This window comes from Zingiber officinale, chromosome 10B (genome assembly GCF_018446385.1).
Source record: "Zingiber officinale cultivar Zhangliang chromosome 10B, Zo_v1.1, whole genome shotgun sequence".
In the NCBI taxonomy this organism is placed as follows: Eukaryota; Viridiplantae; Streptophyta; class Magnoliopsida; order Zingiberales; family Zingiberaceae; genus Zingiber; species Zingiber officinale.
The window spans coordinates 6,748,007-6,768,393 of record NC_056005.1 but is presented as its reverse complement, the minus strand read 5'-3'; the positions used below and the strand labels follow the sequence as shown (position 1 = coordinate 6,768,393).

The window sequence follows — 20,387 nt, the reverse complement described above, 5'->3', positions numbered from 1 at the left end:
TATTTTTCATAAAAATACAAACGAACTCGTACAAGTCTTTGAACCTTGCTCTGATACCACTGTTGGGTTCGTCGGGCCGCGAAAATCGCTTTTTCGCGTCGTGGAAACCCCGAGTCACCCAAAGCCATGGATCTCGTGCAAAGATTCGTAAACAAAACTTTTCGAAAAACTTTTTCTTGTACGAGTTTGTAAAAACTTTAGATCTACACTAGATGAGAGTTATACCTTCGAAGCGAAGCCCTTCGCGTTCCCGCTCGTCCAAGAAGTTGCCGGATCTCTAGACCGTCAAGTGTCGGTCCTCTAGAAGTATCCACACGAACAATTCTTGATGGAGAAAACCTAAACAAAGGTGTGCTAGCACCTTGATAGGTCACGGCAAGGAAGAGGAGGGAGAGCAAGGAGAGAACCCAAGGAAGAAGAAGGAGTTACACCACTTGAATGAAAAATAAAATTCACCAATCCAACCCAAAGTGGCCGACCACTATACATTGTGTAACTCTCCATTAAATGCAATTAATGTGAAGTTATTATGAAAATGGCTTTGTAACTTCCATGAGGTGGCACCCATGATGATGTGGAACATCATTATTGGTCCACCTAATGCCAACTCACCAATGAGGTGGCAAAAGGTCAAGTCAAAATTGACCTTTGGTCTTCCTTCTCAAGTCAAGTCAAACTTGAACCAATCTCTACCATGGTTGATCTAATCTAACCATTTGATTCGAGCCAACTTAATATAATGAATCTAATTCATTAAATTAAATTGATTCAATGAGTCAAAATCTAAATTAGACTCATTGAATACATGAATCAACTTGAGTCGAACTCAAGTTAGCCCAATTAGGATTACTCTTAATCCAATTTGATTCATCAAATGAATCTAATCCTCTTGGTTCATCATATGAACCTAATCTCCATCTAATTGTCCTAAGTGTGTGACCCTATAGGTTCTTGTAACGTTGGCAATGCCCTAAACCCATTTAGGAGCATAAGTAATGAGCGGTATCTAGCAACACATCATTACTACCCAAGTTACAAGAATGTCGAGATCCGACATCACCTTGTGACTACCAATTGTGACTCCTCACAAAATAATGACAAGTGTCCTTCTATCCTAGACATCTAGATTGATCAATATGAGGCATAGACCGTGTCATCCTCTAATCAATCTAAATCTTGAACTCCAAGTAGACTCACTCGATCAAATGAGCTCGACATCTAATGTTAACTCATTTGGGCATGGCCATGCACTTAGTGGTCTCACTCTATCAAGAATATCGATGTCGCTCCCATCATATGGGAGGGATAGATCCCATCTACATCACTCACATCCCTCTACATAATTCGTTATATACCCAGTAATCACCTTTATAGTCCACCCAGTTACGGGTGACGTTTGACGAAACCAAAGTACATAACTCCTTATGTAGGGATCCATGGTGACTTCAGGTCTAAGGAATAATAGTCATACTAATAGCCACATGAGAAAGTATATGACACTCATATAACGATCCATGATACTTTCTCATGGCGGGTCATTCAGTATACATTCTCTAATGCATATCCATGTGTCAGCTTGATATCTCTATATCCATGACTTGTGAGATCAAGTCATCGAGCTAACCTACATGCTAGTCTTATTGTATTAACATTGTCCCTGAATGTTAATACTCGACTAGGAATGATTTAGAGTAGTGTTCCCTATATCATCTCACTATCGATTCAACCAATCGATTGATATAGGTAAAAACCTTCTACTCAAGGACGCTATTATACTTAGTCTATTTGGCACTAATATAAATAAGTATAATAACCAAATAAATGCCTTTATTAATATACAAGAATATGATATACATGAGTCCATACAATCATCAAATGATTGGCTCTAGGGCTCTAACTAACATTAATAGTATCCTTCCCAATGGAGTCACTGTTATTATTTGTGTGACCAAAGGAAAACAAACTATTAATTTTAGTTGTCATAAAGTTAGGATGACAAGATAATAAAATTAATGGGTAAAACCTTCTCTTACAAATGTTGAATTTGTATACGTCCACACTAACGTGGCATGCACAATGCACGGTGTTTTGAGGTGTTGGTAAATTTAAATAGTATTGTTTGAGGAATCAATATTATTCTAAATTTATAGTCTTGACCAAAAACTTATTTTGTGATTCTTAGGATGTCTTTCCACCTACTGTCTATTATACTGAAAAAGAACAAACTTACTGGTCTCAATTATAATGATTAAAAATAAAACTTGGACACTAAGGTGAACAGTCCTCTCAGAACTGAGAACAATAAATGTGTATTTTATTCATTAGTTGTTGAAATATGTTTAGTGGTGTTATCTACCGATACTTGGTATGGGAGCCACTGATCATATTTGCAATTCATTGCAGGGGTTCCAGGAAATCCGACAACTATATAAAGGGGAAATCACTATCCACATGGGCACTCCTGCAAAAGTAGCAGCTGTTGCAGTGGGAGATGCTTATCCTTTGATAGAAATAAAACATGGATTTTGAGAAATTGTCTTTATGTACCAAGTTTAGAAAGAACTAGATTTTAGTTTCTAAACTATTCAAAAAACTTGATATTCTGTCTCTTTTGATAACAAAGTTATTATCAAGAAAATAGGGAAGTTATCTGTTCTGATACGTTGATTAACAATTTAAAATCCAATAACTAACACGATACAACAAATGGAAATGAATAATATGTATAAGAGAAAGCAACATTCGGAAATGAACCAATCATATCTTTGGCATTTAAGGCTAGGTCATATTAACTTGAGTAGGATTCAAAGGATAATAGCCGATGAATTTTTGGGTTCATTGGTGGTGGAAAACTTTCCAACCTACGAATCTTACTTAGAAGGAAAAATGACTAAAGAATATAAAGCCAAAGATGTGTTGAATTGGTTCATTCTGATTTGTGTGGACCTATGACTATCTAGGCAAGAGGTGGTTTCAAATATTTCGTCTCTTTTATAGATGACTATTCGAGATACGGGTACATTTACTTGATGTACTGCAAGTTTGAGTACTTTGATGAGTTCAAAGAGTACAAGGCTGATGTGGAGAAACGTCATGATAAAAGTATCAAGACACTACGGTCTGATCGTAGTGGCGAGTACCTCTTAGGAGAGTTTAGGAGTCACTTATCAAAAGTCGGGATTCAATCCCAACTGACTGCACCTGGTACACCTCAACAGAATGGTGTGGCAGAACGAAGGAATATGACTCTTATGGAAATGATTAGATCAATGATGAGTTATTCAGAATTACTAAATTCATTTTAGGGATATACTCTGGAAATGGAAGTGAACATAGTACCTTCTAAGTCAGAACCCTCTACTCTCATGGAATTGTAGAATGGACGTAAGCATAGTCGGAAGCATATTCGGATTTAGGGTAGTCCAGCACATGTGCTGAAGGGAGACACTGATAAGTTGGAATTATCAACATGAGTTCACTTGTTTATGGATTATCCTAGAGAAACGAAAGGAGGTTTTATAGTCTTAAAAAATCAGAAGGTCATTGTTAGCGCCAATACCCGATTTTTAGAAAAGGACTATGTAATGAACCACAAGCTCATAAGAAAATTTGTTCTTAAGGAAATAATTAGAGAGGACACATCTAGTCTAGTACCAACAATACAATATGAAATATCACAAGAAACTGCAACACATATCACAAATGATACACAACCACAGATAGTTCCTCGTCGTAGTGGGAGGGTTGTTAGGTAACCTGAAAAATTCATGTTTTGGGAGAGTCTTTGGACTTGATCCCTGGTGAACATGAACCTGATCCCCGGACATATAACGAAGCGCTCCAAGATAAAGATACATCACTTGGCAAAGAGCAATGAATACAGAGTTAGAATATATGAATTCTAATAATGTTTGGGAGCTTGTAGAACCACCGAATGGTGTAAAAGCCATTGGATGTAAGTGGATCTATAAAAGGAAAAGAGGATAGATGGGAAGGTAGAAAACTTCAAAGCAAGACTTGTTGTGAAAGGGTACACTCAGAAAGAGAGAATCGATTATGAAGAAACTTTTTCACTACTAGCTATGCTTAAGTCTATCCGGATACTCTTATATATTGCCGCTCATATGGATTATGAGGTTTAGCAAATGGGTGTCAAGACAGCTTTCCTTAACGGAAGCCTTGAAGAAAACATCCATATGAAGCAACCAGAGGGATTCATTGAAAAAGGCAAAGAGCATCTAGTGTGCAAGCTAATTCAGTCTATTTATGGACTGAAGCAAGCTTCAAGGTCTTGGAACATACAGTTTAATGAAGTAATTGTTAGAATGTATACTAAAAACCTAGCTTTTGGTATAAAACATTTATCTAGAAATAAGAATCACATTGGTCAAATGTCTACATTTGTGATAAATGTAGTTGTTCAATTAATTTATATCGTAGTTAACATGGTGTGTGGTGTCACACACAGAAGATCATGTTATCAGTACCTTATAAATTATAAACAGTAGCTCACGACCATGATGGAAAGGAATAAACCATTGGAAGGTCGTAGTGTAATTAGGTGTTAGTTTATCTTAACTATATAATTACACTAGTACACTAAAAGTGTATTGAGTATGACCATTAGAGGTCGTTTCTTTTATACTGACTTTATAAAAGGACAAAGACCTCAGTTATTATGGAAGTGTGTGCTCTTAATCCTAATATAATAACAAGCACATATATTTGATATTTATTTCTTTAATTTATCAATGGGTGAGATTTAGTTCGATGAATCAATAAACCCGATAAGTTGGGAAATGATATCACTTATAGTGTGTGTTGTTGATTATAGAAGGAAACTGTGTCCTAGAGATACTAGGTTGATAATGTCCCCAAGAGGAGCTCATAAGGATTGTCATGTTAAACCCTGCAGGTGGACTTAGTCCGACATGACGATGAAGTTGAGTGGTACTACTCTTGGACTAAGATATTAATTAAATGAATTGTCAGTAACTCACTTAATTAGTAGACATTCGATATCTTAAACACAGGGAGACTAACACACTCATAATAAAAAGGAGCCCAAAAATGTAATTTGGGATTGGTGCGGTAGTTCAATAATAGTTCTCTAGTGGAATGAATTATTATTGATAAAATTAAGTTGTGTGTTCAGGGCGAACACGGGATGCTTAATTTTATCAGGAGACCAAAACCAATTCCTCCTCTCGGTCCCTATCGTAGCCTCTTATTTATAGAGTACTATACCCACCTAAAGGGGGCCGGCCAAGCTAGCTTGGAATCAAGCTAGGGCCGACCTAAGCATGGTTTAAGGTGGCCGGCCCTAGCTTGAACCCAAGCTAGAAGGGGCCGACCATAATTAAATTAAAAAGAATTTTAATTTTAATTTTTATTATGTGAAAGATATAATTTATTAAAGAGAATTAAAATTAAAATATCTCTCTTAAAAAGGATCTACAAAAGATTAAAGAAAAAGATTAAATCTCTTTCCTTATTTGTAGATTGAAGAGATATTTTATTTTCTCTTTAAAAAATTATTCACATGTTGAAAAATTAAAATTATAGAAATTTATTTTTATCAACCATGAAGGGATTTTTGAAGAGAAATTTTATTTTTAAAATTTCCGGAAACAAATTAGGAAGTTTTAATTTGTTGATTGAAACTTGTCTAATTTGCTTCTTTTTTATGTGGCCGGCCATTAAGATTTTAATTGAGAAATTTTATTTTATTTTTCTCAATTAAATCATGTCAAGAAAATTAAGGAAATTTTATTGTAATTAAATTTCCTAATTTATCAAGGCTAAGGAATATAAAAGAAGGGGTGGGGGTGCCTTCATGGTAATAACCTCTATTATTTCTCTCCCTCTCTTATTCCTTGGTGTGGCCGGCCATCCTCTCTTTTCCTCTTCCTCTTTGTGGTGGCCGAACCTCTCTCTCTTCCCTTGGAGCTTTTGTGGTGGTTGGATACTACTTGGAGAAGAAGAAGAAGAAGGAGAGAAAGCTTGCATCCCTTGGAGCTTGGTTGGTGTTTTTCTTTCATCCTTGGTGAAGCTTTCTTTGTGTTGGCCAAACCTAGCTAGGAGGAGAAGAAGGTTCATTGGTGGTTTCTCATCTCAGAAGATCGTTGCCCACACAACGTCCGAGGTTAGAAGAGGAATACAGTAAAAGATCAAGAGGTCTTTCTAGAAGGTATAACTAGTAGTTTTTCCTTTTCCGTATCATACTAGTTATTTATGGAAATAATACCAAATACAAGAGGCTTACGATTTTAGTATTTCGAATATGTTTTTCGATGTTGTGTTCTTTTGTTTTATTTTTCCTTGTGATTTGATTGTTCCTTTCGGTTAACCTAAAGTTATTTTAGGAAATTAAATATTAGCTTTCCATAAAAGATTTTGTCTAGTCGGTGGTGGTTGCTCACATATCCAAGAAGGCCATGTGCCTCGCCACGTCAGTACTGGGAACCAATTATGGAAATTAATATTTAATGGAATTAATAACTTAAGGTGATTTGGATCGAACGTGTTAAGTTCCGCAGGAGATCCAAGTCTAAACCTAAAAGAACAAATAGATTAAGTTTTGGATCAAACGTGTTAAGTTCCGCAGGCGATCCAAATTTAATTTAAAAGAACACATGGTAGCTAGGAAAAGGTTTAGACCTTTGTACAAAATTTTTGTACAGTGGAACCTCTAGGTTTTCCGAGTAGCAACCAACAGTAATCTAGTCATATGAATTTATTCAGTGTCTAAATGAGTCTTGTGTATACAAGAAGTGTGATGGAAAAGTGGTGGTATTTCTTGTACTATACGTAGATGACATTTTGTTAGTTGGAAACAATATCAAAGTGTTGTCGGAAGTAAGGGTATGGTTGTCCAAGCAATTCGATATGAAGGACTTAGAGAATGCACACATATTCTTGGGATTAAAGTAATAAGGGATCGCAAGAAAAGGATGTTGTGCTTGTCCCAAGTTTCATATATCGATACAATCCTTGCTCGTTTTAGCATGCAAGACTCCTAGAAAGGTTTTCTACCTTTTAGGCATGGAGTAGATTTATCTAAAGAGATGTCTCCGAAGACATCAAAGGAGATAGAGGTCATGAAGACAGTTCCTTATGCTTCGACTGTCAGAAGCCTAATGTATGCTATGTTGTGCACGAGATCGGATATCTGTTTTGCCATAGGCATGGTAAGCAGATATCAAAGTAGCCCTGGACAAGGACGTTGGACTGCTGTAAAGCATATATTAAAGTACCTGAGAAGGACTAGAGATTATATGCTAGTTTACCAAGCAGATAATTTACTCCCTGTGGGTTACACAGATTCCGACTTCCAATCAGATAGGGACAATAGTAAGTCTATATCAGGCTATGTGTTTACTTTAGGAGGTGGAGTCATTGTATGGAGGAGTGTTAAACAAAAATGCATTTCTGACTCAACCATGAAAGCTAAGTATGTGACAACCTCTGAGGCAGTCAAAGAAGCTGTATGGCTCAAGAACTTCCTGATGGACTTAGATGTGATTCCCGGTTTGCCCAAAATCATCATAATTTATTGTGATAATAGTGGTGCAGTAGCAAACTCGAAGGAACCACAAGCCCATAAGGCGAGTAAACACATAGAGCGCAAGTACCACCTGATACGAGACATCGTGAAGCGAGGAGAAGTTGTTGTCGCCAAGATTGCATCAGCAGATAACTTGGCAGATCCTTTCACTAAGGCCCTTCCAGCGAAAACTTTTGATCGGCATGTTGAAGGAATGAGAATCAGATGTATGACAACGTTTATGATAACATAGTCTTTTAGTATAAGTGGGAGATTATTAGAGTGTATACTAAAATCATAGCTTTTAGTAAACATTTATTTTTGAAATAAAAGAATCAGATTGGTCAAATGTCTACATTTACATGCTAAGTGTAGTTGTTCAATTAATTTATATTGTAGATAACATGATGTGTGGTGTCACACACAGAAGATCATGTTATCAGTTCCTTATAAATTATAAACAGTAGCTCACGACTAAGATAGATAGGAACAAACCATTGGAATAGTCGTAGTGTAATTTGGTATTAGTCTATCTTGCCTATAAAATTACACTAGTACACTCAGAATGTATTGAGCTGGATCATTTAAGGTAAGTTCTTTTTATACTGACTGAATAAAAGAACAAGACCTTTGTTATTATGGAAGTATGTGCTCTTAATCATGATATAATAACAAGCACATATACTTAATATTCATTTTTTTTATTTATCAAAGGGTGCGATTTAGTTCGATAAATCAATAGGCTCGATAAGTTGGGAAACGATATTATTTATATGGTGTGTTGTTGATTATAGAATGAACTAGTGATATAGGTTGATAATGTTCCCAAGAGGAACTCATAAGGATTGTCATATTAAACCCTGCAGGTGGACTTAGTCCGACACGACAATAAGGTTGAGTGATACTACTCTTGGAACTAAGAAATTAATTAAAGTGAGTTGTCAGTAGCTCATTTAATTAGTGGACATTCAACATCTTAAACATAGGGAGATTAACACACTCATGATAAGGAGCCTATATAGTAATATGGGATTGGTGTGGTAGTTCAATAATAACTCTTTAGTGGAATGAGATATTATTGATGAACTTGAGTTGGGTGTTTGGGGCTAACATGGGAAGCTTAAGTTCATCGGGAGACCAAAACCAATTCCTCCTCTCGGTTCCTGTCGTAGCCTCTTATTTATAAAGTGTTATACCCACTTATACCCACCTTCTTACCCACCTTAAGGTTGTCGGCCAAGCCTAGGAGCCCAAGCTAGGGCCGACCAAATCAAGGTGAGTTGGTGGCCGACCCTAGCTTGAACACAAGCTTGGTGTGGCCGGCCACAATAAATTAAAAGATTTTTATTTTTTTTAAATCTTTCTTAGGTGGAAGCCATGGTTTTAAAAGAAAGTTTAAAATTTAAATCTTTGCTTTTATAGCTTTCTACAAAAGATTAAGTGAAAGGTTTGATATCTTTCCTTATTTGTAGTTAAAAGGAAGATTTTAATTTTTGACAAAACTTTTCTTTTATTTTGTAACCATCCTCATGATTTTAAAAGAGAGTTTTAAAATTTAAATTTTTTCTTTTATAGTTTCTACAAAAGATTAAGAGAAAAGATTTGATATCTTTCCTTATTTGTAAATTGAAAGAAAGATTTTAATTTTGAGAAAACTTTCCTTATTGTAATCATCCACATGTTTTAATAGAGAAATTTTAATTTATAAAAGTCTCCTTTTATAACCAACCATGAAAGGAAATTTAAAGAGAAATTTTTATTTCAAAAATTTCCGGAAATAAATTAGGAAGTTTTAATTTTGCGATTAAAACTTTCCTTGCTTGGAGGATTAGAGGTGGTCGACCACATTAATAGAAGAAAAGGAAATTTTTTTTATAAATTGAATTTTCCTTTCATTAGCAAAGAGGATAAGGAAATTTTTATTAAAACTTTCCTTATTTGTCAAGACCAAGGAATATAAAAGAGAGGGTAGAGGTGTCTCACCTAACAACAACATCATCTAGTATTCCTCTCTTCTATTCCTTGGTGGTGGCCGGCCCTCTCTCCCTTCTCTTCTCCTATTCTTCTTCCTTGTGTGGCCGGCGGCATCTTCATCTCAAGGAGCTTGGTGGTGGCCGGATTTTGCTAAAGGAAGAAGAAGATATAGGAGACTTTGTTTCTTTGCATCCCTTGGAGCTTGGTTGGTGGCCAAAAGTTCTTCATCTCTTGGAGATTAGGAGTGGCCGAAACTTGCTTGGAGAAGAAGGAAGTTTGGGTAGATTCTTGTCTCGGTAGATTGTCGCTCACACGACGTATAAGAAGAGGAATACGATACAAGATCGTGAAGTCTATAAGCTACAAAAGGTATAACTAATTATTAGTTTCCGCATCATAACTAGTTCATCCTTTTTGTTTAGATCTTGAAATACCGAACACAAGAAGCTAGTGATTCTAGGTTTCGGATTTGTGATTCGAATTTGTGTTTCTTTTATTTTTTCGATCTTGTGATTCGATTGTTCTTAATGGTTAAACCTAGGGTTACTATAAGGAGATTAAATATTGAATTTCTTTGAAAGGCTTTGTCGAGACAGTGGTGAATGATCCCATACCCAAGAAGACCTAGTGTCTCGCCATGTTTAACCTGGGAGCCGATCTCTGAAATAAATATTTAATCGATTAAATATCTGTTTGACACTGCACATTCAATATCTGTTTGACACTACCATGTCAATTTAATTGACACTGCACATTCTCTCCTATTATCTGCATATGTTCCTAGTGAGTTCTGGGGTCAAGCTATTCTTACTGTACTCCATTCTATCATTAAAATTCCATCTTCTATTACATCTGGGTAGTTATGTTCCTGATTATTCTGTCTTAAATGTTTTTGGATCCACATGTTTTGTCCTCATGTTGAACGTAGTAAATTTAGTTCTCAATCCACTCTTTGTGTTTTTCTTGGCTATAGTGAGGTCAAAAGGGATATAAATGTTATGATCCAGTTAGTGAAAAAATTTATGTCTCACATCATATTATTTTTCTTAAACACATTTCATTCTATTTCATTTCCTCTGACACTCCTAATCCTCGAAAATCTGATCTCACTTGTATTGATCCTTTTTGCACTGACTCCGATGATATGTCATCTCATGTTTCCCTACAATTGGACCACCCTAGCATCTCTTCTTCTAATGATTCTACTTGCAAGATTAACACTCACACAGATTATGGTCATCAGCTTCCATATGATCCCTCTGCTCCTATTGCTTCCCATGATGCTCCTGTGATAACGGATCCTCCTTCTCGTTACCCTCAACAATCTCATAAGTCTACTCAATTACCTGATTTTCTGTATTCTACTTATTCTAGTTCTTTTTCTTCTTTTTAGTTTATATTCACCAATTGTCTGAGTCCTCTTATAGAGAGGCTGCTCTTGATCCTCTTTGGTAGTAGACTATAGCGAAAGAACTTTCCGCTTTATATCAATTGTACCTCTTCCTTTAGGGAAGCGTTCGATTGGTTCTCAATGGGTGTATAAGATCAAAACTAAATCTAATGGGTCAGTTAAGCGATATAAAGCTCGTTTAGTTGCTAAAGGATTTTCCTAATAGTATAATATGAATTATGAGGAAACCTTTGCTCCAATTTCCAAGCTTGTTACTATCCATGCTCTTATTATAGTTGCATCAGTTCGTCAGTGGTCTATTTTCCAGATGAATGTTAGAAATACCTTTTTAAATGAAAATTTTCAAGAAAAAGTCTACATAGTGCCTCCACCAAGTGTCACTCACAACTCTGGTGAAGTTTGCAGACTAAAAAAAGGCTCTTTATGGTCTTAACAAAGCTTCTCGAGCTTGGTTTGACAAGTTCTTCATTGTGATTTAATCTCTTGGCTTTTTTTCTTAGCCAGCTTGACTCTGCTCTTTCTATTCGTTGTACTTTGTCAGGTCGCACATTACTCTCTTATTATGTTGATGGCATGATTACTACAAGGAATGATTAAGTGGAACAGAAGAGTTGAAATTGCATTTGGCTTGTGAGTTTGGTATGAAAGATTTAGGTTATCTGCGTTATTTTTTAGGAATTGAAGTATCTTATTCTCCTCGTAACTATCTTCTCTCACAATCCAAATCTATTGGTGACATTCTAGAGCAATCTTATCTATCTAACACTCACACTATTGATACTCCACTTGAGGTTAATGATCGGTACTCTTCTACTGATGGTGTTCCCTTGCCAGATCCATCTTTATATCGCACTCTAGTTGGCAGTCTAATATATCTCACCATTACTAGACCTGACATTACTTATGTTGTACATATTGTCAGTCAGTTTGTTACTTCTTCCACTTCAGTACACTGGAAAACTGTGCTTCGTATCCTTCGATATCTTCAAGGTACTCAGTTTCATAGTCTTCTTTATCCTTCCACTTCTACGCTAGAGTTGTGTACCTATTTAGATGCAGATTGGGATGGTGATGCTACAGATTGTAAGTCTACCACATGATTTTATGTTTTCTTGACACTTTTTTCTTGGCAGAGTAAAAACCAAGATATTGTCTCTCGTTCTTCTACCGAAGCAGAATATCATGCTATTCTTGGGTGCTACTTGGAATACCGTTATGTTTCCCCTATACAAAAATTTGTACAAGCACAGAACTTTTCCTAGCAACCCATGTGCTCTTCATAAGTTAAACTTGGATTGGAAACAAAACATAACATTTTTACTCCAAGTTCGTTCTTCAAGGTTAACCTTGGATTGGAAACGAAGCTTAACATTTTTACTCCAAGTTCATTCTTCAAAGTTAAACTTGGATTGGAAACGAAATTTAATATTTTTACTCCAAGTTCAACCCTTGTGTTCTTCAGAAGTTAAACCATATTACAAAAGTTGATTATATATCTATTTCAAGAATTGACTTCCAGGTCGTTAGTGAGGCACTAGGTCTTCTTGGTTATGGGATCATCCACCACTTCCTAGACAAAGCCTTTTAAAGAAATTGAATATTTAACTTCTCATAGTAACCTTAGGTTTAACTACAAAGACCTCAATCAAAGCATAAGATTGAAACACAAAATCGAAGCACAAAAACGAAAACATAAAATCGCTAGCCTCTTGTGTTGGAATCTCAGGATCCATACAAAGAACACAAACTAATTATGCAGCGAAAACAAATAATTAGCTATACCTTTCTTTGTATCTTAAAGATCTTTTGATCTTCTGTTGTATTCCTCTTCTCTTCTTGGACATTGTGTGAGCGACGATCTACCAAGATGAAAACCACCAGAACCTTCTTCTTTGCCTACAAGTTTCAGTCACCCAAGGAATGGTAAAATAGAAAACTTTCTTCTCTTCTTCTTCCCCTTCAAGCAAACCGGCCACAAGAAGATGGAGTTTGATGTGTCGCTGGCCTTAAAAGAAGAAAACAAAGGAAGAAGAGAAAAGAAAAGGATCGGCCACCAACGAAAAAAGAAGAGGGAACTTTTTTGTTATGTATCTCACAAGACACCATCTACCTTTCTTTTATAATCCTTGATGAATGCTAAAAAAGAAAATTTTAAACATAATTAAAACTTCCTTTTAATTCCAATCATGGTCAAAAAAGGAAATTTTAATAATAATTAAAATCTCTCTCTTTTAAATTTTCCATTGTGATGGCTACAAAAGGAAAGTTAAAAATTAAACTTCTCTTCTAAATCATGGTTACAAAAAAAGAAAAATTTTATCAAAATTAAAATCTCTCTTTTAAAACCTATATAAATAGCAACAAAAAAGAAAGATTTTAAAATTTAAAAATCTCTTTTAAAACATTGTGGATGACTTAAAAAAAAAAGATTTTAAAATTAAAATATCTCTTTTAATCCTTTGTAGATTGCTATAAAAGGAAATATTTTAACAAAAATTAAAATCTCTTTTATTTCTTCAGTGGATTCTAAAAAGGAAAGTTTTAAACAAAATTAAAACTTCCTTTTAATTCCAATCATGGCCGGTCATAACTTGGGCAACAAAAAAGGGAAAACTTTAAAATTAAAATATATTTTTTAAATCCCTTTGTGGATAGCTATAAAAAGAAAGATTTTAAAATAAAATTTCTCTTTTAATTCCTTGTGGCAGGCCCCTTGCTTGGGCACCAAGCAAGGCTTGGCCGGCCACATCTTGGACACCAAGATGGCCTTGGGTGGATGCGAGGCTTATATCTAGAGGCTATAACAGGGACCTAGAGGAGGAATTGGTTTTGACCTCCTAATGAGCTTGAGCTTCCTGTGTTCGACCCGAACACCCAACTCAAGTTCATCAATAATAATTCATACCACTAAAGAGTTATTATTGAACTACCGTACCAATCCCATATTACATTATGTGCTCCTTCTTATCATGAGTGCGCTAATCTCCCTGTGTTTAAGATATCGAATGTCCATTAATTAAATGAGTTACTGACAACTCACTTAATTAATATCTAGCTCCAAGAGTAGTACCACTCAATTTCATTGTCATGTCGGACTAAGTCCACCTGTAGAGTTTACATGACAATCCTTATGAGCTCCTCAATGGGACATCATCAACCTAGATAACTAGGACACAATTTTCTTCTATAATCAACAACATACCATATAAATAATATTATTTCCTAACTTATCGGACCTATTGATTTAACAAATAAATCTCACCCATTGATAAATTAAAAAAATAAATACTAAATATATGTGCTTGTTATTATATCGGGATTAAGAGTACACACATCCATAATAACAGAGGTTATGTTCTTTTATGCAGTCAGTATAAAAGGAACAACCTTAAATGGTCATACTCAACACACACATAGTGTACTAGTATAATTTTATAATCAAGATAAATTATTACCAAATTACACTACAATCATTCCAATGATTTGTCCCAATCTATCTTGGTTGTGAGCTACTATTTATAATTTATAAGGAACTGATAACATGATCTTTTATGTGACACCACACACCATGTTATCTACAATATAAATTAAATGGACAACTACATTTTACTAAATGCAGTCATTTGACAAATGTGATTCTTATTTCAATATAAATGTTATACAAAAGCTAGACTTTTAGTATACATCCTAACAGCTATGATCTCTACTATTACTGAAATTGTTTGATTACGTTGGCTACTCGCTGATATGAGTGTTTTTCTCTCGAACCCTACCCCTATGTATTGTGACAACTTCAATGTTATTCAAATTACTCGTAATTTTATCTTTCATGAGCACACCAAGCATATCGAGATTGATTATCATTTCATTCGCCATCACTATCAGAATGACACCATCACTTTGTCATTTATCGTATCCTCTATGCAAATTACAGACTTGCTCACTAAGACGCATTCCACTGCACGATTTCAATTTCTGATTAACAAATTCTCAATACTTTCTATTAATGTATTGCGAGTTTAAAAAGATATTATTAGTATATGATGAATTATTATATAAGGATAGATTAATCTTTTGTTATTACTTTATTATCTATTTATATTTTCTTATCATTTATAAACCTAAATTTTTTGTAATACAATTTGCTAGCAGCCTTTTACGACTATCTCTTTCTCTCCTCTTTGGGTTGCCTTTTGCAGTCTATTTGCATTATTTGCTTGGTTCAAATTGTAAACGTTTCACAATGCAGCAATCTCAGTACGTACAATGCTTATCGAAAGTGCATGAATTCCATCTACTTCATTCGATGCAAGCTTTTGTTGTTTTGTAATGGCAAGTATTCATTATGGATCGCAAAATGGAACTATAAAACAACATGGAAAGAGAGCACCTAGATTGTTGTTTCAGAAGACTCGCCTGCAATAACAGCTTCACATGAATACTCATGCTTCAATATTAATAAAGCATGAAATTGGAAATACTTATTCCTGTCAAAAGATATGAGATGTGATAGATTGATAAAGGGAGCCTAAGTACCTACAGATTTCTCTGAGCTGGAAATAGTTTGTATTTGACAAACAAAAACAGGTGGTTCACTAAACAGTTGTACTCCAAATCACCTGAGGATTTTAATACGCAGAACATTCTTAATTGAGATTAAGAGTGCCTGAAATGTGCAAAGCAGTAAGGACATTCACATCATAGAGTAGACAAGTTAGATGATAGTATGAATGAGAAAAGTTTTGATGACATTCTGCATGGAAACAAGCATGTACACTCTGCATCCAGTCGACCAATAATTACTGAACGTGAATGGCAGACAAAACCAACTTGTTTCATTACTCGATCGATTACCAGCAACCAACAATATGTAAAGGATATTCCAATAAAGCAAAAATAACTTGAGCAGGATATATTCTTTTTTAATTTTTGCTGAGGAGAAAGGTACCACCATACAAGTCTCCATTCATTCATGACAGTTTCAAAAAGAAGGTAGCCAATGCAGGTAGCTCTTGCAACTAATACAGTGGTCTCGCCGATGGTTAATTGCTAAAATTATCAACCTGGCCCAACACATGTTAATGAACTAGTTAATTTACTTTAACATAGAAGTTTTCTTACTCACGGAGAATTCAGACAGGGAAAGGGATTTGAGTTAACTGGTGGGTACAACATCAAGTTTCTACTACCACAATAAACAAATTCTAGTCGAAGTGTATATAGAAAAACTGATATCAGCACAGTACCATCAGGAAAGAAAATGTTCCAAGACAAAAATTATGATAGATATATACCAATCAAGCACAGGTACTGACATAATTCCCAAAGTATCTTGGATAAGATCCAGTTCAGTAATTGACTAATACCTTAGAGCCTTGAGTATCATAACACAACGCATTCACTAAAATGATGTTATACTATACTACCTAAGCCAACAATATAATTTCTCTTGCATTATAACTTAATGGAGATAGCTTTTCCATCTAACAAGCAGCAAGAATATTGGAAAACATTATATCCATGTAAACAGGTATTTTACTTGCAGATTATTTTCCAGTGTTCAAAGCATAATGTTGAATAGCCCAAACATCAAATTCTAATTCATATTTACAAAAAAAAAAAAAAATCCTTTAGAATGCTTAATTACTAAACAAGGAAAGTATAAAATTTGACATTTCTGAAATACGAATACCAATAAGAGCAATCAGAGTTATCAATATGACAGATTTTCCAAATTGACTATTCTTCTTTTGCTCATTTTAAAAAGGTTGGAATGTAAGATATCAATTGGTTTAAACTACAAACAGTTTGTGAGTTTTTCGTAAGCTCCAAACCATGACAATCTAGATGAGATCCAAAGTTAATACAAAACCTAAATGAATCAATTTAATTATCCTCAATATTAAATTAAACAGGTTGACTGTAGCTAGTTTACTTGAACATGGTTTTACAAACGGATAAGAGGAATAAAATTTGACTAAAACCACTTAAAGAATTTGTTCTTCATTTGTAAATGTGCACAAACTAAATTTAACACTAAAACCAACTACAAAGGAAATGTAGGGATGGAGTTGGCCAAGATCAAATAATATACTGAAGTAAAATTTAAGGGGAAAAAGGTTAAACGATCCCAAGTTCCTAACTATACAAATGTTAGCTACAAATTGCAGAGCCAATAACAAAGTCTTAATCTAGTGAAGCGTTGGTCCTAAGTTTAGTATGCAAGAAATGGACAACGGCACATACAATCGTTCTCCAACTCAAGATGCCTCACTAGCAGGTAATCGGATCTCAAGGCAAGATCTTTGGAGCTTTTCCATCAATTCATGACATGAGAATTTTGTTCTTCCGGCCAATGCATTTGAGAAATTCGGCAAAGATTTCAATAGGGTCTTATCTTCTCCATCAAATGACAGAGTATCCAAAAGGGTAGACATGAGCCTTGTATCAGGAGCCACATCTTTTGCTGCCATTTGATGAAGCAAGCTAACAATATTTTTATTATCACCTTTTTTTATAAGGCAACGTATAAGTGAATCGTATATTCTAACATTTGGAACAAATCCACTACCATTCATGTGCTCCAACATTTGGATAGCTTCATCTGTTTTTCCAGATTCAGCAAATCCATTTATTAATGTAGAATATATAACTGAATCAGGAGTTATACCACTTTGATGCATATCCACAAACAAGTCCTTTACCAAATCCATATCTCTTGTTTTGCATGCAGCATCAATTAAAATGTTGAAGGTAACCACATCAGGCTTATGGTTATCCTGCATCTCATCAAATAAACTCAGTGCTCGCTCCATTCTACCTGTCTTAGCCAGTATTGTCATTATAGAATTATAATCATGTGAGCAAGGACACATTCCTTTTTCCTTCATTTCACGAAGGAGATTTTCTGCATCCTCAACATGCCCCATTTTGCATAGCCCATTTATAAGGATGCTGTAAGTGAAAGAGTCAGGCTCCAGTCCTAGGCAGTCCATCTCTCTTTTCAGGTAGATAGCCCCTTGAATGTCCTTCGTCTTGAGGAGTCCATCGAGTAGCGTATTGAAAGTAACCAGATCGCAGGTGTACCCTCTACGTACCATCAGCTTTTGTACCTTCAAGGCTAGTTTAGCATAATGCCTCTTGCAAAGTCCATGTATAAGCATGTTAAAGGTCCACGAATTGGGTTCAACTCCAAACCTACTATCAAGCATTTTACCAAGCACTTTCATTGCTTCACCAGTTTTGCCTACATTGCAAAGACCCTGGATTAGTGTATTGTAAGTAAAAACATCCGGTGATTTTCCTTCCCTGGTAATCTTCTCAAGGAACTCAAAAGCATCATCAATCAGGCTTTCCTTACACAGATGATTAATTAGGACGTTATACGTGACATTGCTTGGTTCTTCACCTTTCTCCACCATCAGACCTAGCAGCTTCAGGGCCTCGGAGCTCTTTCCATCTTTGCAGAGGCCATCGATCAAGCTAGTATACGTGATATAGCATGGCTTTACACCTTTCTCCACCATTAGACCTAGCAGCTTCAGGGCCTCAGAGCTCTTTCCATCTTTGCAGAGGCCATCGATCAAGCTAGTAAACGTTATCACATCAGGATGGATTCCCTGACTCGCCATGTTATGCAACATATCTTTAGCCTCCTTCCAACGCCCAAGCTTGGATAGATCGTGGATCAAACTGTTGTAAAGCACCAAATTTGGGTGAATCTCCTTCTGGGACATTTCGTGAAAGAGCTCCAGGGCCTCGGAGCTCTTTCCATCTTTGCAGAGGCCGTCGATCAAGCTAGTATACGTTATCACATCGGGACGGATTCCCTGACTCGCCATGTTATGCAACATATCTTTAGCCTCCTTCCAACGCCCAAGCTTGGATAGACCGTGGATCAAACTGTTGTAAAGGACCAAATCTGGGTGAATCTCCTTCTGGGACATGTCGTGAAAGAGCTCCAGGGCCCTGTCCACGGAGCCAGCGTTACACAAACCACTTACAAGAGTACCGTAGACATACGCATTGGCTTCAAGCCCGCTCCTTTTCATGTTATCCAGCAAGGACATGGCTTCCTCCACCCTTCCGGCCTTGGAGAGACCATTCATAAGCGTCGAGTAGGTGACAGTGTTCGGGGAGCAACCAGGACCAGTTCCCGACACCATCTCTCTCCACAGCTCCATGGCTTCTTCCATCCTTTTATCCTTGCACAGGCCATTGATGAGAATGGTATAAGTGACGACGTCGGGAAAAATCCACTTTTTGCGCTCGACCTCTCGGAACAGCTGCACGGCTTTGGAAACGGAGCGGCCTTGGCAGAGACCCTTCATCAACAGGTTCAAAATGAAAGCGCCCGTCGCATGGCCGCTCTTGAACAGAAAACACACAGCCGAAAAAGCGGATTTGAGGTTTTTAGCCTGCAGGAAGGAGTCGATCAGATCAACGAGAGCATAAAGATTGGGGGCAGTTGCCTTGGGTGAGAGAGGCGGCGGTTGCTTCCCTTCTGGATTGGAGACAGCACAAGCGACGTGCTTGGAGACCGAGCTTGGTTCGGGGGATTGGGAAAACAGGGAGGTTAAGGCGCTCAGGCGGCGGCGGCTCGTGAGAAATCTGAACTGGGACATGAGATTTCCTGAGCTCCGACGACGAATCCAAGGTTAGGAGGCATTTGATGCCTTTTTTTTTTAGGAAAAAAAAATTGAGCCTCCCTATTCTTTTTTAAGAATTCTTTTTACAACTGTTGCCCTTCCCTAGAGCGGTTTGCAGATTTTTTTTTAAAGACATTTATTTTTTTATTTTACTTTTCAGATCAACCACTTATATTATATTTAAAAACTAATTTCTCTATAATACTGAATTTTAAAACTTAACATCTACTTAAAAAACAATTTTACAAACAGTATAAAAACGTTAAATGATCACCTAGACCCCCATAGTTTAATTCTTAATTATAATATATTTATAAAAAAATTTCTTCAATTACAACATGGAACTAAAGGATGTTAGATTTTCAAATTACTTTGATATATGAAAATTTTTTATAGAACTAAATCGGTCCGCCCTAAGTTTAACATTATCTAACCTAATTAATCAATTTTTTAAAATACAAAAAACTTTACAATGGTACTAATTATATAATGTAATGTGTCCTTTTAGAATGGTGCAATGGTTAAAACATGATGATCCTGTCCGAACCAAGAGTCAGCGGACGCTGGGCACGTGGCGCTCTCTGCTGGATCCTCGAGTGCTCCGGCGAACCTGCAACAAAACCGAGCCGGGAGGGGTGCCCCGGCGACGGTCCTCCGACGCTCAAGTCAGGTAAGTGGTGGAGAAAGTGGCTGCCAAATTTGTATTATGCGTACCTTTGGCGAAGTAATAGCCTCTTTATATAGGAAGGAGAAGGAACTGATGCACGCCCACCGAGGTGCGTACGTGTCAGCAACCCATACCACGATA

The 20,387-nt window shown here is 36.2% G+C and overlaps 1 protein-coding gene across 2 annotated transcripts; it reads right to left on the bottom strand.

Moving 5' to 3' along the window:
* Positions 1-17,002: 17,002 nt before the first annotated feature.
* Positions 17,003-19,631, bottom strand: LOC122029853 (pentatricopeptide repeat-containing protein At5g16640, mitochondrial-like). 2 transcript variants are annotated; one of them, XM_042588997.1, is made up of 2 exons: positions 18,463-19,631; positions 17,003-18,357 (listed from the first exon to the last, which is right to left on the bottom strand). In XM_042588997.1, exons 1-2 carry the CDS (start codon positions 19,553-19,555, stop codon positions 17,192-17,194), a joined length of 2,259 nt encoding a protein of 752 aa, XP_042444931.1. In that variant the 5' UTR covers positions 19,556-19,631; the 3' UTR covers positions 17,003-17,191. The 2 variants fall into 2 exon arrangements, with proteins under 2 accessions (XP_042444931.1, XP_042444930.1); XM_042588996.1 differs by having other exon boundaries at positions 17,003-19,631.
* Between the last annotated feature and the right edge of the window lie 756 nt (positions 19,632-20,387).